Raw genomic sequence first — 20,806 nt, 5'->3', positions numbered from 1 at the left:
TAAATATATGGTACTTTAAGAAAAATCTGTTGAAGGACATTAGTTTGACCCAAACATTTCCATTGTAAACAGTTTTGAACAGATAATTTAAAAATATTTTTCTCTTCTTTTCTTTATTGATGCATAATAGATATACATAGTTTCAGGGTATATGTGATAATTTCACACATTCATATAATTTATGAAGATCAATCACTATACTTCAGATATCCATCATCTTAAATATTTATCTTTTCTTTATGCTGGAATCATTAAAATTCTTCCCTTCTAGTTATTTTGGAATATACAATCGATTATTGCAAACTATAGTCAACCTACTGATCTAAGTAAGACGAGGTCTTATGACTTCTATCAAAACGTATATTCGTACTCATTAATTCACTTCTCTTATCTCTCCCTCCCCCACCTTTCTTGGCCTCTGATAACCACCAGTCTACTCTCTATCTTCATGAGATACACTTTTTTTTAGTTCTTACCAGAGATATTTGTCTTTCTGTATTTGGCTTATTTTGCTTATTTATTATTTCCTTATAATAGAGTTCCATGAACAGAATTATTAAACCCAAATGTTAACATTTTATTAGTAGATAATATAAAATTTATTTCCAAATGAATGGTAACAATTCATATTCCCACTGTCAACCAGTGTCAAAGTTCCCCACATTTTCTGATCTATATTAAATATTATCAATTTTTGGTTAAGTCAAAAATTTGGCACCAGGTCATTGCTTTAATGAGCTGTTTCTTAATGCTATATGCTAAGATTATATTCTCAAGTTTACATGTATTATATTTTTTACTTCCTGAATTGTATGTTTATTTTTTTCATCCATTGAAAAATTGATAAATTTCTTCTTCACTGCAGTTTTAAAAATATTTCAAATAAGATTGAAAGCTATTTATGAAATGATTTGATAAGCATCCAAATATATTTGATGTTGGCTTTTTAAATGATTTAAAGTATAATTTGGAAATATATTTTCTGTGTGGTATGATTTGAGAGTATAACTTTACATCTTAAAAATCACTCACTGTATTTTTAAATTATCACCCTTTATGATATTTTAAAATCCATCTTTATGGAATAGTACCGCATCATTCTGTTTATTTTTATTTTATTAAATATTTTAATTTCTGATGGATCTAGTTGTTTCTTATTATTCTTTTTGATACTTTAGGTATTCTTCTACTTTCCATTGCAGAATCACTTTTCATGCTCAAAAATACGCTGAATGCCTTTGAAATATATTTATTCTATAAATATTTTGCTTTTTAATTTTTTTCTTTCAGAAAAGCTAGAACAAAACATTTTGTTTTTTAATCTACAAATATGGCATGTATTTCCATTTGATTTCATTATTTCACCTGCCAATGTTTTATATTTTCCTTCAGGGTGCCATTCACCCTTCTTTTTAAATAGAAACCTAAATATTTTATATTTTATCTTGGATTGTAAGTAGAATCCCTTTTTAACTTACTTAAGTAATCTATTACTATATATAGCATTACATATTTTATAGAATGGGGTGTGTGTGTGTGTGTGTGTGAATTTATCTGTATCTCAGTAGTCAAATAGTTATTTTGCTCCAGGAAATTAAATCAGGGATGCAAACAGTAAGTTTAAAAGTCTCATGCAGGACACAGAGGAAAACTTAGAGTACAAATCATGGAATAGATAATAGATATACAGAACAGAAATTAGAGATATAACTTATGAATCATCAGTGTTCCTTAAGAAAACAGAATGAATGGAATAGGAAAAATGTTCTAAGATATAGAAGAAAACTTTGATTTGAAGAAAGCTATGACTCTGTACATAAAAAGGGACTCTCAATGTACCAAAGTTGATAAACAACAAGCATCACTTAAACAAATCCCAGATAACTTGATGTACAATTAAAAATTCCCACAGCATTCAAGGAGATTTTCAAAAAAAAAGATAATAATCAGCCTATATTACCTTTCTCTTAGTCATTAAATGCTCATCTGGAAATAAAAGATGTTCTTGTACATGCAAAGGCTTAGCAAATATACCACCTGTTTATACTTTTTCTGAAAGAATGGATTTTGAACCTACCTGAACCTACCAAATGAGGTGAATCACAACAAATCCCTCATAAGAGAGAAAAGTCATGGTGTGAAGAACTGACAGCAAACACCAAAACTATGTAAACACATACTCAGTATGAAAAATTGTGGTTGTCAGGGTTCATGTGTTATCAAAGGTTATGACTTTTTGAAGGGACTATGCATAATGTAAAAAACTATATTAATTAATCTATAATAAATTAGAATAAAAATCCCAGATTACATCAACAAACTACAAGATGCTGAAAAGTTAAACTGATAATTTGCTCATTTTACTTGAGTGAAATGCAATAGATACTCTTATACTTTTGCCACAGATAATTGGGTAATGAAAGGCTTATGCACGTTTTTAAAACTTTATTTAAAAAGACTATATTGCCTCCACATATAATTGCAGCTACAGTCCTAAAGCTGAAGAGTATAAAGGGTAAGTAATCACATATTCTAAAGAGAGCTCCTAAGAATGGAAAAATCGCCAGAAGGCTGACACAGCAGTGGCTGGACTGGTCCTGTGCCCCTTGCACTTACCACCAGCCCACATTAGAAGATATATATATTATAGAATACACACACACACACACACACACACACACACAAACACACATATATATGAAATAGGAGAATTCACTTGGGTAGAGTGTTGGGACATTTCCCCTATCTTCTCCATGGGGGAAGGAATGGGGAGGAATACTACCTTAAACCAAGTGGCTGGGCTTCAGACAACCATTCACAGAACATTGGCAGGGGACAGGGGGTGCCTACAGAAAACGGAGACCAGCATCCCATTCCCAGGCTGGATGCTTGCTGAGCAGTAGAAACCCATAGATACACCCCAATGTGAGGAGTGCTGGATGAGACTGACACCCATGCCTTGGAGTTTAGGGGCATATATGAATGTTGACAGGTATCTGCATCTCTCCTGGTGAATGCTGAAGTCAGGAGGCTTATTTGAGCAATATGGACAGACTGGGAGGAAGGCTGTTCTGAACATGGGTCAGCCTGCACTCCCAGTTGTTGGCATGGTGAAGACACATAGGCTGAAAGGGGAGATGGCAGTGCTTGAGTTGTTCTGCCCTGCACCCTGCTCTAGGGGTTTCGAAAGGTTGTGGGATGTACGACAGGGCCTGGAGCTAAGGGGAAGGGCAGAAGGGGTCCTGTCAGAATGCACTATCATGGCAGGTAACTGTAAGGGCTTGGGGAGGGGGTGGTGCTCCTACAGGGCCTCCTGCCAAATCTGCACATGGACTACATGAGAGAGACAATGGTTTTCTTTTTTTCTTTTTCTTTTTCTTCTCACAGTGCATCAGCAATACAGAGAGGGCCACACAGCCTTAAACAAATGAAAGACTTTTGAAGCTTTCCTCAAAAATACTCCTTTCCCAGCTGTGTTCATTTCCTATTGTTTCCATAGCAAATTCCTAAAGATTTGGCAGCTAAAACAACAGAAATGGGTTAGGCACGGTGGCTCACGCCTGTAATCCCAGCACTTTGGGAGGCTGAGGCAGGAGGATCACTGGATCGGAGTTCAAGACCAGTCTGGCCAACATGGCGGAAACCCGTCTCTATTAAAAATACAAAAAATAGGTGTGGTGACGCTTGCCTGTAATCCCAGCTACTTGGGAGGCTGAGGTAGGAGAATCACTTGAACCTGGGAGGTGGAGGCTGCAGTGAGCCGAGATCACACCACTGCACTCCAGCCTGGAGACAGAGTAAGACTCTGTCTCAAACAAACAAACAAAAAGCAAAAACCAAACAAACACAACAAAAATGTATTATCTTGTGGTCTTATAGGTTAGAGACACTAATGGATCTTACAGGGTTGAAATGAAAGTGTTAGTAGGGCTGAGTTCCTTTCTGGAGGCTCTGAGGGAGAATCTGTTTCCTTGCCTCTGCTAGCTTTCAGAGGCTGCCTGCATGGTCCTCCTCCTCTAGCTTCAAAGCCACTGATGGCAGATTGAGTCCTTCTCACTGCACATCTCTCGAATCCTTCTTCTGTTACAGCATCGCTCTGTAACCACAGCTGGGAAAGGTACTTCTCTTTTAAGGACTCATGTGATTAAGTTGGATTCACCTGGATAATCCACGCTCATCCTCCCATCTCACAGTCCTTACTTTCATCACATCTACAAAGTTCCTTTGCTATGTAAGGAAACATATTCATGGGTTCTAGGGATTATGACAAGGATATCTTTGAGGCAGCCATTTTTCTGTTTATCCCACCAGCCCTGACCCTAGAGAGGTCAGAAACAGAGATGGGGAGGCATAGAAGGAGGAAAAGAATATCCATGGCTCCTCTGTTCTCAAGTCAGTCAGGCCACCTCTGAGCTGCAAGAGGAAAAAGCTTTGAAGTGGATCCATGATTCAAGTTTTTATTTAGACAGCAAGACTCTTCTTTCTGATCCTTGAAAGTGGTTTTTAATTATGGAGAGAACTATTGGTATACCCTAGAGTAACCAAAGCTTGTGACTATAGAAAAATAGTTATTTTTCCACTGGTGTCTGTTCTAGTTCAGACTATTCAATATCAGTTACACAATTATAGTTTTGATTGCACTGTACATATAATTTAGCATCCTACTTTTCTACCAAGAAATTTCTCTTTTTGGAAATTTTCTGAGGGAATAATCAGAGACAAAAGACAAAGACCTAGTACAAGGATGTTCATGACAGCATCATAAGTTCATTCTTTTTATTCTTTCTTACCCTGCTTTGGGTTCATGTTCTATTATTACAATAAATGTAATGGGGCTTTTTTCCCAATTGTCTAAACTGCCTTGTTTCTCTCTTTTTTTCTTTCAAAACTCTACATTATAAAGAAACCCAGTTATTTACTGTCTTCATGCCTGTGTTGGAGAGTCACATCAATTTCAGAGAAATTCACACAATAGTGCAGATTAATCTCTGTAAGTTTATGATCACAAAACTCAAATGGACCCTCAATAGTAGCCAAATAATCCTAGTGTATTTCTCTGGTTTGCTCACTCTCCTCCTCAGAATGAGTTTTTAAAAACTTCTCAGTTCTCCTAAAACTTCAAAACTCTCTCACTTACTCCCTTTAGTTAAGCTTCAGGTCTGACCACTTTCTGAAGAGAAGCCATTCACAATGAATTGCCCCCTCTTTTCCTTGTATATTCAACTTCTTCATCTCAATTGGTTCTCTTTCTTTCTATTTTTATTCTTTTAAGCACATTCAAGTTCTTCCCCCATGTGGGCTGAATAACAGCCCCCTCAAAGATCATCCATGTTCTAATCCCTGGAACCTGTGAATACGTTACCTTCCATGGCAAAAGGGACTTAGCAGATACGACTAAATTAAGAATCTTAAAATTAAGAGATTCTCCTGAATTTTCCAGATGGGCTCAATGTAGTCTCAAGGGTCCTTATAAGGGGAAGGCAGGAGGGTCAGGGTGAAAAGAAAAAGATGTGGTGGAAATATCACACAAGAGAGACTGCTCAACACACAAATCCCCTAAAGTACCTTCAGCCCTAGAAATCACATTTGCTCTTTTCAAATCAGATTTAAAAGCTACCTTGATTGTAAGTATATTAAACACAATGATCAGAACAGTTATTTTTTCCATGTTGCGCTCTACATTCCCCGGCACCAATCTATCCTGATTGGTACAACTTATATATATTTACAGATAAGTGTAGAAATAACATAATATTTAAGTGCATCTTAATGTATGTGAATACTAACCATGTACATATAAGAGGAAGTAAAATTCCTAAATGAACTATTTTTCTAACATCTGATGGATGATTATTTCAAGCTACTATACAAAGAAAATTAAAATACTGTGTTCTGAATAATGCTGGATTTAGACAAGCTTGAATAAGAAACACCAATGCTATCTCTTTCTGACTGAAAAATACACAATCATTTTGGACCCATATTTTAAAAGATAGTTTCATAAACAGGAATTATAGTTGATTCTACATCTTTTCTTAAAGATCCTCAGAACCTAGTAAAGGGCAAAGAATTATTAGTCAAGTAATCTTAGTGGCTACAATAATACAACAAATCCATAGAATGAAAAGTTTCTGGTTTTGAGGATTTTATCTGAGATTTCTAATTAAAAATTCAAGGTTGATCATTATTCTATCAGATGCAGCATTCACATTTATGAGTAGAATTTATACACAAAGAGTATTGTGATGGTTAATACTGAACGTCAACTTGATTGGATTGAAGGATACAAAGTATTGTTCCTGGGTGTGTCTGTGAGGGTGTTGCCAAAGATTACCATTTGAGTTGGAGGATTGGGAGAGGCAGACCCAGCCTCAGTCTGGGTGGGCACCATCTGATCATCTGCCAGTTCAGCTAGAATAAAGCAGGCAGAGGAAGGCGAGAAGAGCAGACCTGCTGAGTCTTCTGGCCTTCATCTTTCTCCTGTGCTGGATGCTTCCTGCCCTTGAACATTGGACTCCAAGTTCTTCAGTTTTGGGACTCTTGTACTTATACCAGTGGTTTGCCAGAGGTTCTTGGGCCTTTGGTCACTAACTGAAGGCTGCACTATTGGCTTCCCCACTTTTGAGGTTTTGGGACTTGGACTGGCTTCCTTGTTCCTCAGCTTGCAGATGGCCTATTGTGGAACTTCACCTTGTGATGGTGTGAGTCAACAGTCCTTAATAAACTCCCTTTCATATATACCTCTATCCTATTAGTTCTGTCCCTACAGATAACTCCAATACGAGTATTATCATGAGCATATTAGTAAGTCTTCAACACACATATCTGCAGTATATTTAGAATTCATTTGAAAAAGGATGTACATCATTGTGCAAATCTTACCTTTTCACCAGAGTTGTCTTTAGCTGTTGGAATCTGCCAGGTAACATTGGCAGAATCTTGCTGTTCCAGAGTCTTAGCCTCTATGTCCTTAGGACAGGTGATTTGAGGAGCCTCCACATCTAACTCAGAAAATACACAAGTCGATTAATACACTGACATGTAGTCCTAGATCATTTAAGGAAGAGGTAAAAATCTAGTTTATATTAATACATTGTGACACATTTGTACATCCCAGTTACTGATTGTTCGGAATCTGCACCTGCTTTCCTGATCGTTTATCTCAGCCTGGCTTATGAACCCAATCCTGAACTGGCACCTATTGACCTCGTAGCCTCATTTCTTCCTTTTCTCCTACTGGAACTCATTTTCCATGTTGAGTTACTGTCAAGCCATGGCCTTTCTTTTACTTGGGCCTTTGCCCATGTTCTTTTATTTGCGTGAATTAGTGCCCTCTTCTCTCTTTACCTGGATGTCTAGTACTTGCCCTTGAAATCTCAGCTTAGACGCAGCTCCTCAGGAAGCTCTTGCTGATTCTCCAGGCCCTTTTGAGGTGCCCACTCCACAAGATCCCATAGCCCTCTGGATTTCCAAACAGTAAAACTCAACAAGCTATTTTGAAATTGAATTTTCTCCCCCAGTAGAATTTAAGTTATTTGAAGGTCAGGATGTCTTGCCCCACTGTCTTATAGGGTCCCTGGCATATAATAGGAGCTTGAGAAATATTTTTTGAATGAAATAATTTAAAAATGAATGTTGACTGTGACAGGTAGAAACCACACTTGAAAATGAGGCTGTCAAGTAGAATTAACTAGTAGAAACTGAAATGTACTGTCAAAGCAAACAACAAATTTAAGCCAATTATATTTTTTACTTCATACTATGGTGCTGAATTAGACGTGCTAACATTACACAGATGCACACCAGTCATGGTAATGCTAAGTTTTTGTTATATGATAAAATACATCTTTTATTTTAATTTATGTTAAATTATGTCTTCTGTAACTTCTGGCTGAATATATCTGAAATGATTTCATAGTCTCATGTCTTCTTGTTTCTTCAAAATTTTATTCAATTTATATTTTCTTTTCCTCAAAGTGGCTAATACTTCAACAACTTTCTCCCACAGGAACACATAGTAGCATATTAGCTCTGAAAATTTTTTTTTAAGTATTTGATTTTTCATTCATGCTTAAACAATAGCTTGACTGGACCTGGAATCTAAAGTTTCCAGGTCTAAAGAGCAAATATTTATTTGCTCTCCATATCCTGTACAAATTGCTACATTTCCTTGTGGCATTTAAAGTTGTAAATGAGATACGTAACGTGAATCTAATTCTTGTTTCTTTCGTGCGATTTCTTTCTTTCTCCAGGGAAAATTATTTAAGATTTTTCCATTAACTCTGGAACTTGGAAATTTCACTACGAGAGTCAAAGTATGCCAACCCAATACTCAGGAGCTATTTGTGGTCCAAAGGATTAAGCCATTCTCTAGCTCAGAGAAATTTTCTTCTCTTGGTAGAAAAATTCTTCTCCATCTCTTCTCCTTTCTCCCTCTCACCTTCTAGAACTCCTTTTAAATGGACATTGGGGTTTTTTTTCCCCCTTCTGTCACTGGCATCCCTCAACTTCCATCTTTTTGATTTGATCAATTGGGAAATTCAAGTGCTTTCTTTGTTTACTCATTCAGTTCTCCATTGTGAGGAAACTCTCAGTTTGGTCTTTTAAATTACCAACAGCAATCATTCCATTCATTTGCCCTTGTCCTTCTCTTAGAGATAGTCAGGACATTTTTTTACTTCTAAGAACTCTTTTACGTTTTCAATAACTCTTTTTTTCATAGTGGTCTGCTCTTGTTGCAGAGAAAATGGCAATGTCCTCTTGTGAATGGAATGTGATGCCAGGTTTCAAAGTGCTGATAGCTTTTTTTTGAAAATCAATTCCGTCTCACCTGCTTTATATAGACCAAGACTTCCCTAAAGATTTTAGTCTTATGGAAAACTTACCTGATTTTTCAGGTCTACTATTTTCCTTATTTGTGTATTTCTTCTGTCATTGTCTGGCATTTTGTAATTGGATTTTGTAAATCCACCACTTTGAATCAGAAATCCTCATAGTGGATATTGGGGTAGCACCTACCATATTATCATGGGTTTGCAGCAAAAGTTGCAAAGAAGGATTGTCCTATACTGCACCTATATGGCATTATTAACACATTTGATTTTTAACCTGACCAGTGTAGAGACCTACCTTTACACACAGCTGTCTGAACTCCAACATTCCATTTTCCAGAAGTGGTACATCTCAGCATTTCTTTGACTCCAGACAAAAGGAACCCTTGGCGGCAACTTATATAGCAGATTGTCCCAAATTTGGCTGGCTGCTTGCCACAGTTGTGGGGGGATATGATGACATCTTTGGGAGTCTGAAAGGTGGAGCAGTGGCGCTCTACCGTAGGGAAATCAGAGAGAATGTTACTCATGTTCCCACAAATTGGAAATGCCATGGATTCTTTTTTACCCAAGAAAAATACAATTATGCTGCCCTGGGATTTATGTAAATTGCTAAATGATAACTATATATGACACTGAATGTATACTGTATTGTAAATAATGCTAACCTATACCTCTTTAGTTATCTTTTACTATTTTTGCCAGTGCATCAAAACTTTCAAAAACTTCTGATATTTTAACACTGATTGTGACTTTTATCATTTGCTTGGAGCACATTCATTTGGTTTGCAGAATATTATTTTATGGCTAAGAAGTAGAAAGTCATAAATTGAATTCTATATTTCATGGTTTAAGTGACATACTCAGCAATCTCTATTTTATGAGCTTTTTGGTGCTATTTTTAAGCAAGTGTATAATGAGAAAAGTTTCTAATAGCCTTCCTAAAATCACTGTGTTATATTTAGGGCCTTGACCTTGAATGCTATATTTAGCACAGAAAAAGAATAGCAGATGAATTAGGCAGAATGCAGATAGAATGAAAAATCAAGGCTAAGACTTAATACAGGGAGTGTATGTAAGGGGGGCAGCATGTGCACACACCCATATGCACATTTGTTTTTTGTAGTAGAGAATCTACTGGCAGCATTACTCACATCTTTAGTCTGTATTTTCCACGTTATTAGAATAGTTGAATAAATGGCTAACATTTATTCAGTACCTACTATGTGCCAGGCATTATTCTAAGCACTTTGCATGTATTGACTTATTTAATTATATGTTGTAAGAAGTATTCCAACTTACACACAAAAACTGAGCACACTAGTAACTTTCCTAAGGTCACCACACAAGTAAGTTGCAAAATCCTTGTGCTACTAAACACTCCACTATCATACTTCCCCCGTGAAATAATTTCCTTCCAAACTGTGTCAGCAAAAGCCATCTTTTTCCTGAGAAATGGTTTGTCTCTTTATTTCTGCACAGTGTGAACTACATGCCTGCCCAGAGCTCCTAGTCTACTTTGATCAACAGGAAAATCAAAGCCAAGTTTGTGGTTCGAATATAATGACAATGTGAGACTCAGTATCCTTTATTTAGGGCCGGCCCTATATAAAGTAAGAAAATTATCCTTTTGGCTGTCAAAGTTGTTGAAGATTTTATTCTTTTTTTATTGCTTGTTTATGGTACTTTCAGTGAACACGTGTTTAACTTTTATATAGTCTAATCTACTGAGTTTTTTTCTTTTTGAAGTATTTCCATTGCTTTTATGCTTAGTAAGTTCTGAGATTGGTCAGCATTCACTTACATATGTTAAATATATTCTCTTCTAGGTTTTAATGGTTTTACTTTTATCTTTTAAAATCTATGAAGATTTTTTTTCAGTGTTCAGTGTGAATTGAAAACACACAGAAAACTTTATTTTGTTTTGTTTTTCACAAGGAGCTAGTCAATTTTCCCTTATGATCAGTTAAAGAAATAATTTTTTCCCTCAACTGACCTGTGACGCTTCCTTAATTGTGATCTGTATGGCAATCCTTGCATATTCTTAATCTTTGCAGATTAAAAAAGATTTGAAAACCTGGTAGAGCTACTTTCTATTTACTATTCCTATTAATCTTCCTTTTCAAACTGATTTTAGTGATTTTTTCTCTGTAACAGTTTTCTAGATGAATCCTAGAATCAATCCCTAATTCCAAAAGAAGGGTAGAAAAGAAAATCCCTTTTAGGCTATTGAATGAGTTTGCATTCAATGTATTAAATGTATATGCAATACATATATATGTAATGTGTTAAGTTCTTTCCTTATGTTAATTTGGAAAGAACTTAACATAAATAAAAGTTACTAGATATTAGTATAATTAATATAAATATATAAATTGTAAAATTATAATGTATAATATATAAATTATGTAGCAATATACAAATATTTGTGTATATAATATACACAAATTAATATAAATAATTTATATATAAATACATAATTTGGAAAGAACTTAACATTTTGAAAACATTTTATATAAATATTAAAATATTATTTTCATCTCTCAGTAACATTTTTCTGGTTTGCTTAATACAGGTTCCACACATTTCTATTTAAGGTTATTCTGACATATTTTATATTTTCCATAGATCTTTTGAATGTCATATTTTACCATATGTTCTGCTTATCATTGTATATAGGAAAGCTGTTTGTTTTATTTTTATTTATTTATTTTTTCAAATCTCTGCTGGCAGATACATTTGCTATTCTTGTGACTTTAATGACCTCTCATTGATTAGTAGATTCATTCTATTTCTTGGCGGCGGGGGGGGGGGCAGGCTTGTAGTCTACAAATGATGACGATTTTGAATCCCAGTATCTCTAATCTCATAATTTCTTACAATAGCTAAAGATTTAAGAATAATACTAAACAATGTGAGTACATTTTTCTTTTGCCAGATTTGATAAGACTGTCTATATTGTTTCTCCATAAGTGGCTGCAGATTTCAGATTGACATTTTTTATTAAGTGAGTTATATCAATATGAGCTTTTAAAAATTTTACTGAAAATGTGTCTTAAATAATGAATTTTTATCTTCTGCTAAGCAACCATAAATTTTTTTTTCCAATTTGCTATAATGAAGTAATGTATTATATTGATAGATTACTTAATTTTAACTCCTTTTTGCAATCTTAGAATAAACTTTACTTGTTTTGGCTGACTATTCTTTTTTCAATGTGGGTTGCTAGTATATTTGCTTTTACAGTTATATGTAAGGTTGGTGTATAATTTTCTGTCTTTTTTTGGTAATAATTGTCAGGTTGACAATGAAATAATAATAGTTCAAGAACATGAATTGGCTGGCTTTCCACTATTTGGGCCAAACTATATGGTATGGAAACTTCTTAGAAAAATTCTATTTTTTAAATTTTTTATTTTTTTGAGACAGTCTTGCACTGTCACTGAGGCTGGAGTGCAGTGCTGCGATCTCGGCTCACTGCAACCTCCGCCTCCCGGGTTCAAGAGATTCTCCTGCCTCAGCCTCCTGAGTAGTTGGGATTACAGGCACCTGCTACCACACCTAGCTTATTTTTTGTATTTGTAGTAGAGACAGGGTTTCACCATGTTGGCCAGGCTGCTCTCCAACTCTGACCTCGTGGTTCGTTCACCTCAGCCTCCCAAAGTGCTGGGATTACAGGCGTGAGTCAGCTTGCCCAGCCAGAAAAATTCTATTTTTTTACTTTATTTAAAGCTTTGCTTCTTAACTATTCTACTGCATCCCTTCTCCCTTTATAGTTCTTTTTCATTTACCTAAACAATTCTGAGAGTTCTTTTTCATTTACTTAAACAATTCTGGTTACATCCTTCTTTCAATTTTCCTTGCAGTTGTTTTATTTTCCTAACTTTTCAGTTGAATGTTCAGTTATTTTTATTTGTTCTTGTGTAATAATAAAGCAATTTTAAAGATTCACCAGTTCCTAATTTTGTCCTTCCATTAATAACATAAATGTAAAACATGTTTAACAAAGCAAGGGAATGATGAGGTATTTGCGTTTTTTAAAAAATCCATCCAAATTGGCCTCAATTAAAACTAAGAAAAAAGCCATGGTCATTTGAAGGTATAAACTTCTGTGAGTTGGAAAACAGAATTCATTGTAGGAGTTCCTTTACTAGTGGAGAGGAGTAAAACAACACATTTGTTTTTGTATCTATAACACCTACACCTGTACATGTGGTTGTGTATTTATACTCATTACCAGCTAGTGTTTAGTTCTAGGTCTTCACAGAATACTGGAGAAATCAGAGCGGAGGAAATGAATCACCCAAGGCATTACACCTTCTAGAAACTTACCCACACACCGGGGTTCTGGCCCATCCCAATGGCTGTTTCCTTGACAAGTAAGCTTATCATTGCCTTCTAGTCTGTACCCTTCATCACAGGCAATGAAACATGTTGTCTTATATAACATTTCCCTTGTAGAACAGCTGATGTGGCCATGTTTGGGCTGGCGGAGATGAGGACATGTTCTTACTATATAAAATGAAAGCAATTAGATCACATTTTACTAAATAAGAATAAAGATAATAATTACAAGTTTAGCAATGCCTGCACAGTGCAAGCAAGACCATTTTCTTTTCTTAAAATAGCAAATGATACCTAAAACACCACCATTTTTTGAGTTCTTATGGGACAATTGAAAGTTCATGTTTTACCAAATGCATTGCCCAAATAATATCACAGCATGCAGCCCCTCTGCCCATAGGTGGGAAACTTAATCTGTCTGAGCGGCCTGGCCCTACATGGAAGATGGTAACTGTAGATTGGAGATGATCACAAAAGGGAGGTACCTGACACTCTTAGCTGGGCCTTTCCTGTGATTTTTCAGGCAACATTCCAACGAAAGGAAGTGGTCTTTTCCAGGACAGAGTTTTCAGGTTCATAATCAACTTGGTTCTTAGACCTCATGGGCGTATCCTAGGCCTCCTAATAGTGTTAGTTTCTGCAAAGCTGCCCAACTTTTGCAATCTTCAGTTGCGGTATTCTGCTGTCCAACCCCAACTCTTGTTCTTCTAGCTTTTTTACTTCTCCTTCCCACAAATATTCCTGCCAGTCATAGCTCATGATGCAAATCTTGAATTATGCATTAACATCCGTTTGTTTATTTTTACTGCTGTGGTAGAGGCTTATAGTTACCCACCCAATAGCCATTCTCACCAGTTTTATTGAGCTTAGTAATATGCCCAGCTAGAAGATTACAACTGTCCACCTCCGCCTCAACTAATGAGAGCCAATAAGAAAAAGCTGAGATTGAGCAGGGCTTCTTGGAAAGCTTTTTAAAGGGGGCTGTCTCAATTGAGAGAGTACTTCTTTCCCTTCCCCGCTCCCTTCTCCTTTTCTTCCACAATACAGACATGAGGAATGGTAGCCCAGCATACTAGAGTATAAGTATATGATACTATGGGAACATATCATGCACCATGATGGTATAGCAAAAAGCATAGGAAGTCTGGGTCTCTGATGACAGTGGAGCTATTACACCAACTTTGGATTACCTACTTCTGTCCTTCTTTTAGTTAAAAGAAAAATGAACACTTAATTGGCTTAAGACATTGTTATTTGGGTCCTTGATACCAGCTACACACAATTTCTAATTCCATCTGCCCAGCATCCATTAACTTTTCCTTTGTTAATTTTTTAGGGAAAGATCTTTCCCCTCTCTTGGATCACGGGATGTGTGTGTGCTCCAAATGTGCTCAGGGGTAGAGCATGTATCTAGGAGCACATTCCCCTGGCCAGAGAAGTGAGCAGGCATAACTGGTGACATGGTTTTTTTCATCTTCTTTGAATTCACCATGAGAAAACAGTAGGAAGGATATTCGCTAAACTGTGGATGCTGAAAACGCCCCCATACCTCAGCCAGCCTCAATATCACCATCAGAAAAAGTGCCACGAGTTATCCAGAGAAATCTGCATTTCTGCGGTTCTGCCACCTTTGAGTCTCTGTCCTCAACACTACATCAGAGAAGCTACCAGAGAGCACTCACACTGCTCCAGCCTCTGCAGGTTCCCAAATGATGTCTGTGCTCTGAGTTTTCCTGGTAAGAGTCTCCAACTGGCCACTCAAACCCAACAAGGTATGTTAGAGTCCATTTCCATTGATTCCATCATTCCCTATATTCCTGTTGATGGCAATCTCTTAGAAAGTCCAAGGCTCCCTAGTTATCCCTCATCCACCAGGGTTATCCACATACAGCTGTGTTCCAAATCTATCCCCACAGAACATGGGACCTGCCTTCTGGAATAACGGTGGGTTTCAGTAAATCAACTCATATCCTAAACTTCCTTTTGAGCTACTTTTCCCTCACTTGATTGACTTAATAAAAATCGTGTTGTCTTCTATAACAGGGACTGGAGGTGAGGAGGTGTCTCTGTTGCTCCTGATTGTCTTCCCACATCATTCTCTCTCCTTCCTTCCTAAAAGCTTCCAGCTCCTTTGAAGTATCATATTATATATCCAATACCCTTTTTTAAATTCTCTCTCTCTCTCCTCTCTCCTTTTTCTCTCTCTCCTTCTCTCTCACACACATACACACACACCTTAGTGACTTCCTTATGTATGTAAATGATCATTCCAATATCCTGGAGTTATATTCCCAATCTCTTCTTTTCTCTCTCTCTCTCTCTTTTTTTTTTATTATACTTTAAATTCTGGGGTACGTGTGCAAAACATGCAGGTTTGTTACATAGGTATACACGTGCCACAGTGGTTTGCTGCACCCATCAACCCATCATCTACATTAAGTATTTCTCCTAATGTTATCCCTCCCCTAGCTCTCCTACCCCCCGACAGGCTCCGGTGTGTGATATTCCCCTCCCTGTGTCCATGTGTTCTCATCATCTAACTCCCATTTATGAGTGAGAACATGCGAAGTTTGGTTTTCTGTTCTTGTGTTAGTTTGCTGAGAATGATGGTTTCCAGCTTCACCCATGTCCCTTGAACTCATCTTTTCCTATGGCTGCATAGTATTTCATGATGCATATGTGCCACATTTTCTTTATCCAGTCTATCATTAGTGGGCATTTGGGTTGGTTCCAAGTCTTTGCTATGTGAACCCTAGAAGAAAACCTAGGCAGTACCATTCAAGACACAGGCATGGGCAAAGATCTCATGACTAAAACACCAAAAGCATGGCAATAAAAGTCAAAATTGACGAATGGGATCTAATTAAACTAAAGAGCTTCTGCACAGCAAAAGAAACTATCATCAGAGTGAACAGGCAACCTACAGAATGATCTCTTTTCTAACGATCATATCCTTCACCTTATCTCAGCTTCTGCCATTGCCATGCCCTCTAGACCTCGCTGTCACCAATCTAAGTTTCCTAGTCTCTGACAATCACCTCTTACCTTCTGGGATCACTCCTTCAAGTGCTTTAACTCCATCAGTTCCCATACTCTCCAGGAGCCTCTGATATATCACGTTCCGTGTTCTCTTTAGAGAAAACCCTCTAGAAAGAGTTTATAGTCTTGTCCTACACTTCTTCTCCTCTAGTTCTAACTTAGATTCTCTCCAATCAGGGTTTCCAAGCAGGGGAAGGAGGGAGGAGTGTAAAGGAGAAAGGAAAAGCCGTGAAGAAGGGAGGGGAGAAGAAAGGAAAGAGAAAGGGAGGGGAAACATAGGTGGAAGAGATGAAGAGGAGAGGAGAAGAGGAAGAGCAGGGTGAGGGGAAGGGGAAGTCAGAGTAGGAAAGAAGGGTAGGGGAGGGGGAGGGGAAAGAATAAACAGGGAAAAAGAAAGAGGAAGATGGGGGAGCTGTCAAGACCCATGGAAAATGCACCCTCTCAGTCAGAAGACATGCACATTCCAGTCACGAACAGAGATTGGAGAGGAAAAAAGAGTCAGTGCCTGTTGAATATGCCAAATGTTGGGGACATATATTAATCTTGATAGATTATAGATAGAATCCTACAAGCATTGGGCATTGTACAAAAGACAGAAATAACCCCTGCAAAAGAATAAAGTTCGGTTTCCTCTCGGAGAGCTCTTACAACAATCTCTAAAGATTTTTTTTTTTTTCTTATTATTTTTTTCTAAAGATTTTTGAACAAAACATCTGGGACTCAAGAATTTTGTTGAGACTCTGGGTGGGATATATTTTTTCTTCTTCTACTTTTCTGCATTTGCCAATTGTTCATACCATGCATATATTTAGTTATATTGAAGATAACCTTAAAATATCAGGAAAGGAAGCTAGGGGCAAAATGTTCAAGTGCATATTCAACTGAAGTCACTGTTTGAATTTATCCTACAATGAACCCATTCAAATTATATTAATCAGCAGAGCATCAATATTGTGTGCATTAAATAAAAGTTTAGGATTGATTACTCCTTAAAGAAAATGCAAGAGTTAGATTACAGATTAAATAATAAGTCCTAGCCTCTTTTATCCCTGGAATGGTTTGGACCAAAGTCAAGTATTAATAAAAAATGATCAGAAACATTTTGCCTTCCATGTTTTAATTTTTCCTGAATGCATTCATTATGCAAATAGAATCTTTATTGTGTCTACCAAGTGCATGGTAACATCTTGTCTTCTGCATTTTGACTTTTATTGAGTGTGTCCTTCATGTGTATCACAATGCCAAGTGTAAGATAGGATTAAAAGGTGAATCAGATAAATTCTGATGTATAAAATTTGGAAAACCATATTAAACAGTGTTTTGGCTTCAACAAACTGCCAAGATGACTCCAGCTTTCCTAACCTGAGACAAAATGGATTTATTACTGATAATAAATTAAAGTCGGTGCCTCATACAGATGCAAATTATACTGCTTCTCAGATGTTGCTATTAATAAACTTCCATTGCTCCCCAGTGAAAACAAAGCATATGCAATGATTCCTATTTAGTCCTTAAACATTTCACTCAAGAATGAACACTTAATACCATTTTAATAGGAACACACTTCTTAAAGAATTCTCAACTTATTTTTTTTTCATTTCAACAAGCTGAAAAATCCTACAATATTTCTTGACTTACATTTATGTTATCACAATCTCTAAATATTTATTTGCCTTTTTAGAAAACAGCAACTTAGACTTTTAAGAGAACAGTCTACTTGTAGTAGATAATGTAAGAAGCTACTCTGGTTCCCATCTTAAAGACTAATCAGATTTTTTTTTCTAGGCACGTGCTTCCTGTTAGTCTCCAAATTGTGATAGTATCTATTACTGAACCTTCATTGGTTGAACCTTTTTTCTCAGGTTTATTTAGTTAAGACTGAGAAACCACAAAGGAATCTTTTCCTGTTTAGAAAGAAATGCAGAATTCAGATAAAACTGAAAATGAGTATAAGTGCTTTATGAAAAGTGCATAGGAGAAATGAGAATCAAGCTTACCAATTATTAGTCAACATCTACAAAAACATTAACAATGTAACATGACATTTGCAAAAGGCTTTATATTTTATGCAGGCCTTTCATTTCTGCCTCAATCTTACAAATATTTTTAAGAAAGTATAATATAACTAAAATTATTTACTGTTCTTATAATTAAATCTGTAAAAATATACTACTTTCTCCATACTAACCACTATGAAACAGAAATGAATTCCTACCTAACCGCCATATTTCACTGAATCCCCCATTGTAAGACACAATATTATTTTATGTGCCACTAACAAGGAAACAGTAATGCCAATTAAAGGGTTTGCTGCCACTGATTTTAAGCTGTATCTCCATTTTAGAGATGTTAAAATGTTTTAAAAAACGTGTTTCAGATTTAGTGAAATATGGTACGTGTTTCATAGAACAATATCTGATGTAACTAAATACATTGAGCATTAGTGAAAGTGTAAGGACCTGGGTAAGCACCTTCATTCAGTACAACTTTGTATACTGGTAGGTTAGCAGTAACTTTGGAGGTGAAGTTGAATTGTAGCATCTCTCCTTACTCTGCTTTAAATTATTTTATTTATATTGGAATTGCAATTGAAATTACATAAAGGAGAACAAGCATGCTTTTTTGTAGACAGGGTCTCAATCTGTCACCCAGGCTGGAGGACAGTTGTGCAATGATGGCTCACTGCAGCCTCCAACTCCTGTGTTCAAGTGACCCTCCTGCCTCGGCCTCCTAAGTAGCTGGGATTACAAGCTTGTGCCATCACACCCATGCATGGTTTTTAATATGAATGACAGAAGCAGGTCATCAATGTATATACTGTATTTATCAACGTACATCAATGTATACCTTTATCGGTATCTGTATTTGTTAAATTCAAGTTTCCATTCATTCACCAGAGGTATCATCAATGATTGAGGGGCAAAAGTACATTCTGCGCTCATAACGAATTCAGTTTAGCAGAGGGGGTAGACAAGTTAATTACCAATAAAAGTGTGGCACTTTGTATTGCGACAAATTAGTTACATTGGGAAATATATCCCTTTGTATATATAACCACAGAATCCCTTTACTGTGGTTCCAAGTTAGGGTTGATCAAAAGAGGAACTTGGACTTGATTTTGGAAGGCAGAAGTGAGGAAGTGGTCATTGTCATCAGAGTCAGTGATAGAAAAATGGAGTAATGCCCAGGGGGTTCCAGCTTGCCCTTGCTTGCCTTCATTCCACGTCCTCACTGCTGATCCCATGACCAGTGGTGGCCCCATGTTCATTGCAAGGTTCTTGGCTGCAGAGCCACAGAAACATAACTACACAGAGGTAAAGCTTCTCTTAGGCCTTCCACGAGTTTCTCCTTAGCAATTCCACTTCAAAAGCTGGGCAGGCTCTCAAGTTGACTTGTCAAGAACTCCCCTGATCCTCCCACTCCTCTTCTGTTTCCAAGCTCCTTCTAAAATTGTGTAAGCTCCATTTCCTGAAATAAATTTCTCATCCCATAACATGCATGGTGACTGTGCTTCCTTGACTGACCCGGACACATAGCATAAGAAACATAATGAAGGGTGGGGGTAGATCTGCATATGCAGATGCATGTGTAGAGGTCATCCCATTCAGGAGGAGGAGGTTGGCAGCAGTGGAGGGTTGAGAGGACCCAAAGCAAAGGCAGAGCCAGGCTGTGGGAACAGCTTCAAAGGGCCAGCTTCCTGAGAGAGCATGGTTATTTCTTACAGCTTTAGGGTCACACACACAAGGCTTGGTTATGGAAGGTGGAGGCTCGACAGGCAGGGGCCAGACCTTATCCTGAAAGGGCAGTCTTCTCTGATTTTCTTACTCCTCTTTGGAAGGCTACTGAGTGGCAAGTTAAAATGTAGTATTTCCCATGCTCTACCATAAGGTATTTGGAAGAAGGGGTAAAGATTTTACACAGAACTTAGAACTATTGACTTCACAAAAATGTATTTTACAAGTTTTCAAGGATTCGTTTTTTCAGTAATGGTATGTGACTTTTTACCATTTGAGGCTGCATGACTGAAAATGTCTTTCCTTTGCCTTCACACATGAACAGTAGCTTGCTTGAGTTTAGAAATCTAGGGCCTATTCTTTTCCCTCAGAATCCTGGCAACATAGTCTTATTTTCCAACATTGAGAATGGCCAACAAAGGAGCCTAAGGCTAATCTGATTCTTTCTCCTTGGTAGGTAGTGTTGTTTCTAACTATGAAAGGGACACAGTTTTCTGTTTTTCTAGGGCATTCAGAAAGTTCACTAAGATTATTTCCAGACATAAATCTGTTTTTAATATTTTTTTGTGGCACTTACTAAGTGATGTTAAATTGAATATCCAAGATTTGGGTTGTGAATATTTTCAAAATTTCAGTTCAGGGATATATCTTTAGATCTTCTACTGGTGCATCTCCTCCATTCTGTTCTCTCTCTGGATTCCTCATGTGAAGAGTCTACTTCCTGTGACTATTCTCATGTTACTTTATTCTTTCATATTTTTATCTCTGAATTTTTTTGATGACTTTCAAATGAATTTCTTGAGTTGGTTTTCTAATTTATTAATGTGACTTCTAACTAGGTCCATTCATTGTGTCAGT

General features: G+C 36.8%; 1 protein-coding gene across 1 annotated transcript in view; it reads right to left on the bottom strand.

The window, feature by feature from the left end:
• The window catches only part of SVEP1 (sushi, von Willebrand factor type A, EGF and pentraxin domain containing 1), a 234,079-nt gene that overhangs the window by 144,250 nt on the left and 69,023 nt on the right, over window positions 1–20,806 (bottom strand). The window contains exons 6-8 of the mRNA XM_023202055.3: window positions 13,164–13,343; window positions 9,130–9,327; window positions 6,883–7,001 (exon numbers count right to left, since the gene is read on the bottom strand). Coding sequence (XP_023057823.2) covers window positions 6,883–7,001; window positions 9,130–9,327; window positions 13,164–13,343 — 497 coding nt within the window. The remainder of the gene's footprint in view (window positions 1–6,882; window positions 7,002–9,129; window positions 9,328–13,163; window positions 13,344–20,806) is intronic.

Source organism: Piliocolobus tephrosceles, chromosome 14 (genome assembly GCF_002776525.5).
Source record: "Piliocolobus tephrosceles isolate RC106 chromosome 14, ASM277652v3, whole genome shotgun sequence".
Classification (NCBI taxonomy): Eukaryota; Metazoa; Chordata; class Mammalia; order Primates; family Cercopithecidae; genus Piliocolobus; species Piliocolobus tephrosceles.
The sequence above is the reverse complement of the archived record's forward strand: the minus strand, read 5'-3'. Positions and strand labels throughout refer to the sequence as shown.